The sequence below is a fragment of the Panthera leo genome, chromosome C2 (genome assembly GCF_018350215.1).
Source record: "Panthera leo isolate Ple1 chromosome C2, P.leo_Ple1_pat1.1, whole genome shotgun sequence".
NCBI classification, from domain to species: domain Eukaryota; kingdom Metazoa; phylum Chordata; class Mammalia; order Carnivora; family Felidae; genus Panthera; species Panthera leo.
The window spans coordinates 538,373-542,500 of NC_056687.1; the positions used below are offsets into that span (position 1 = coordinate 538,373).

The window sequence follows — 4,128 nt, forward strand, 5'->3', positions numbered from 1 at the left end:
CTTGTCCCTCCGGGTCAGCACCGTCTCCTCCATCAGATGCCCTCCACTCTCCCCGCAGCCCAGGTTTCTGCTGTGCACCCCTGAGGGCCAGGCTGTCCCCACCCCAACTGTCCCTTTCAAGCTCGGTTACTCTGTGTCTCCACCTTTATCTCCCTTCCCTTTACTGTCAAGCCCTTTCACCTTTAAGTTATCCTGGGGACTCCCTGACTCGGGGCACCCCTGTGAGTAGCCGAGGCTGTCCCCGAGCGTCACCTGACGCCCCCGCTTGGCCCTCCCGGGCCCCTGGGCCCGGGGTGGGGGGTGGGGGGCGGTGGAGGGGGGGCGGAGGCTCGCCTCACCAGGCCCATCCCCATCAGGGCAGCTCGGGGGCTCAGCCTCCCGGGGAGCCTCGCTCCTGTCAGCCTCCTCCGGGTCCCTACCGCCTCCCTCCTCCGCCGAGGAGGCTTCCCACCTCATCGCCTGAAGGCCCAACCTCGAGGCTTCCGTCTTCCCCTCAAGCACTCACCTCCAGCTAGCCGGCCTCTCCCTCAAGGGCAGGAGCTCTTCCCTGCCTGTGACCTCAGCCTGAGCCTCTCTCCCAGATCGCTCCCGCCAGCCCGCCCTCCTCGGGCGCACCGGGACCCTCCCCACGCGGCTCTAAGGCTCAGGCACTCCTCCTCACCCTCCACGCAGCTCGCCACCTGGAGCTCCGGACCTGACTGCAGGCCCCGCCCCGCCTAGGCCACGCCCCCGTCGCGCTGGGGCGTCTGGCTCTCCACCACTGAGGCGGCCGGGCGCGCCCCGGGCCCACCCTCGCGGCGTTCTGATTGGCTGCACGGACATCGGCCCACCGCGCCCCACACGTCGCCCGAGGCGCGAGTCTATGTATTGAGCGCGCGCGGACCCGCGCCAGCGCGCGGGTGGGGAACATCGCGGCCGCCTTCATGACGGAGGGCACGTGAGTCTCTGCTTCCCGGGTCCCCTGCGCGGCCCTAGCACGCCCGCTGGACGAGGCCGGGACCCCCGAGAAGGGAGGGAGCGGTCCGGAGCGCGGCCGAGGGGCCGCGGGGGCGGGGGCTTCGGGGAGAAATCCGGCGGCGGGGGCGTAGTGGCCCAGCTGGCGCACTGAGAGTTCTCATTTTGTGAGCTGAGGAAAACGGTGGCCTGTCTGTGGGCTGCCGGAAGGGACGGCCGCGGCCTCCGGGCTCCGACTTGGGAAGAACGGGCAGGACGGCCTCTCACCGGAGCGCGACCATTTTCAGGTGTCTGCGTCGTAGAGGGGGCCCCTATCGCACCGAGCCCGCCACCGACCTCAGCCGCTGGCGCCTCCGAAATGAGAGGGGAAGGCAGACGTGGACGTATTTCCAGGAGGGGGAGGATCCTGGCCGCGGGCAGACCCGGCTGGAGGCGCACTGCCTGGGACTGGACCCGGTAGGTGCCCGCGCCGGGCGCCGCGGGCAGGTGGGCGGAAGCCGGTGCGCAGCCCCTGCCTTAGCGGGGAGCGCCGGGCCCGGCGGGGGTGGGGGTGGGGCGTGCGGACCAAGATGTCCCCTAAAGGTGGGCCGGGCTCCTCTGCTTCAGTCCCCTTAGCACCAAGTGACGCGGAGGAAACCGCTGTCCTTTTGAGAAACACGTTTTTGATCCAGGGAATTGCATGTGAGCGATTCGGCTGGTGGAAGGAGTGTGCAGCGCCGGGCGGTGGGGCTTCTCCCTGGGGCCCTGTCTGCCGCTGCCACCTGCCGTGCCGTTCGGTCCAGTCCCGTCCCGTTGGCGGCCCTTCCCGAGGGGGGGGGGGGGGGAGGGGGCAGGCCCGGGGCAGCACTGCGCCCCTCCCGCGCGCCTGGACATCTGTCTTATTGATTTAAGACGTCCCGAGAAGTTATGAAGAAATTTGAAAATAGTGACTGGAAAGCAGGAGAACGTAGAACCTTCCTTTTGCCTCTTGAGGTGGCAGTGCTTTCGAAGAGTTGTAGACTTTTGATCCAAACAGTTGAAACTTGGAAAGTAATTTTGGCCTGGCTGTAGGTGCTGAGGGTTCCTCTGGCCTGGCCACAGACCCCTCATCTCTCCTCTCTTTTGTCTTCTGCAGACCGGTTACTTTAAGGACTTGCCCAAAGCCTGCACAGCCCATGAAGGGGCTCTGAATGGGATGACATTCTATGTGGGGCTGCAGGCTGAGGATGGGCACTGGGCAGGTGATTATGGCGGCCCACTCTTCCTCCTGCCAGGTAGGTGGGTGCTGCCCCAGCTTGTGGGTGAGGCCGTCCTGGGGTCCTGGTCGGGCCCGGTTCAGGCCCTTGGTGAATGCAGCGTGTGAATGAGTAAACAGGTGAAAACCCAGGAGCTTACTTGGAAGATGTCCCTGGAGGGTTGCCTTGTGCCTGTGTTGTCCTGGTGTTGGTGCTGGGGAATGGGAGTGCCATCCCCAGTGTTCACTGCCAGCCCAGTGTTCCCATAAGGGAAGCAAGGGGTACTCTTGTGGGGACAGAGGAGGAGTGGCTCTTGAGTCCCAGTACAGAGCGGTAGGGACACTCCAAGGGGGAGGACCTAGCCTATGTAAAGGTGCTAGCTAGAGTGGGCAGGTGAAGGGTGGGACCTTTTTAATTTTTTTAAGTTTATTTTTAATCTCTACACCTAACGTGGGGCTCGAACTTACAACCCCTGGATCAGGAGTTGTGTGCTCTACCAACTGAGCCAGCCAGGTGCCCTGATGGGTGGGATCTTTAAGGCTTCTTTGGGCAGGTTGGGGGAGGCCAGACAGCTTGGGTGTGTGAACTTAACCTTGAAGGGGTGACTGAGGGAGCCAGGGCAGGGAAACTGCAGGTTCAGTTGGTTGAGTCCTAGGAGGATTGCACTTGGGCCTCCTGGGTACTGAACTGGTTTGGCTAGGTAAGGCCATTGTGTTCTGAGAGTGTTTCACTGAAGAAATACTTGGCCATGTAATGTGAGAAATCTGCTTTGAATTTATGTAGAAGAACTCTTTTCTCCTAGTGGGAGGAGCGTTGGGAATCCATTGTGTTCTTGTCTCTCCTGGGCTGTACGTCATTAGATCTTCTTATCCAGGAACCCATGGGCATGTCCTTAGGGGCAAGTCAAGGGGCTTTTTCTTCCCTTGGCCCCACTAGGAGCCTGTTGGGACTATTCCAGAGGTTTTCGTAGGGAAGTAGTGGCACATGATCCCACTGGTCTGCTTTGATCCTGGGCAGAGTGACAGGACTTCACTGTGTCTCAGCGACCTCATCTGTGACATGAAGATGATGAGAATCAGGTTAGGTCATACACGTACAAAACCAGGCATGCAGGGAGCTCTTGGTCCTGCGTTATTTTAGGCTTGCTGCTGCAGCTCTGGGCTCATCCAGCTGGGGCTTCTGCTCTGTGCAGGCTGTAGGTTGGGGCTTTTCCTGGGCTTCCCCTTTTTGCACTCTGGATAGACCTTCTTCCTCAGGTTGATGCTGTTCTGTTCAGAAGTACCATTCCAGCGTTCTTCCGTGGCTGGGTGAGCTTTGACTGGTCCTTCCTTTATCTGCTTTAATTTGGAAAATGCTCCTGGTTGGGGGGGGGGGGGGGCACGATTCTGTATAGACAGTTCCTGACTGAGTGTGGTTCATGTGGCATTGACTATTCCTAGGGGTCTTTACGGGGAGGCAATGACATGGCGCTGGCTTGCTGTGACCCTGGGTAAGGTGACAGGACTTCACTGTGCCTTGGCTGCCTCATATGTGATATGGGGAGTTGGATTCAGTCATACATATACATATATGCATCGCTGTGGTGAGCCCTGATTCTAGGGTCCAACCCCCTGGGTTCCCGCCCCAATCCCACCACTTGGGGCCCCTGCCTCAGTTTCCTTGCCTGTAAGATGAGGGAGACACTGGTTCTGTTTTTTGCCCACGTGTGTTTCTTTGTCTTGACAGCACTGTAACTGATGAAAAGAGATGGGCTTGATTTGGGATGACTTTTTTCTGTGAACCTCTGTAGCATCTCCAGACCTAGCTGTCCCTTCTTCCGGGCTGTGTCTGTGTGTGGCCATGTCTTCCAGGGCTTCTGATGCCTCTGATCTAGAGCCAGGCATGTATCTCATGGTGCATTTTGGCTAAGGCCTACCCTAAGACACCTCTCCCCTTGCAGGGCGCTACAGCATGTGACTGA

At 60.2% G+C, this 4,128-nt stretch overlaps 1 protein-coding gene across 4 annotated transcripts in view; it reads left to right on the plus strand.

Annotated features, from left to right (window-relative positions):
• Positions 1-864: 864 nt before the first annotated feature.
• Positions 865-4,128, plus strand: part of LSS (lanosterol synthase) — a 34,566-nt gene continuing 31,302 nt past the window's right edge. For 3 of the 4 annotated variants that reach the window (XM_042954771.1, XM_042954772.1, XM_042954770.1), the window contains exons 1-3: positions 865-937; positions 1,242-1,410; positions 2,069-2,207. In XM_042954771.1, the coding sequence (XP_042810705.1) occupies positions 924-937; positions 1,242-1,410; positions 2,069-2,207 (322 nt within the window). In that variant the 5' untranslated portion in view covers positions 865-923. Of the gene's footprint in view, positions 938-1,241; positions 1,411-2,068; positions 2,208-3,565 lie in introns of those variants that run through there. The other variant, XM_042954773.1, reaches the window with a different exon arrangement.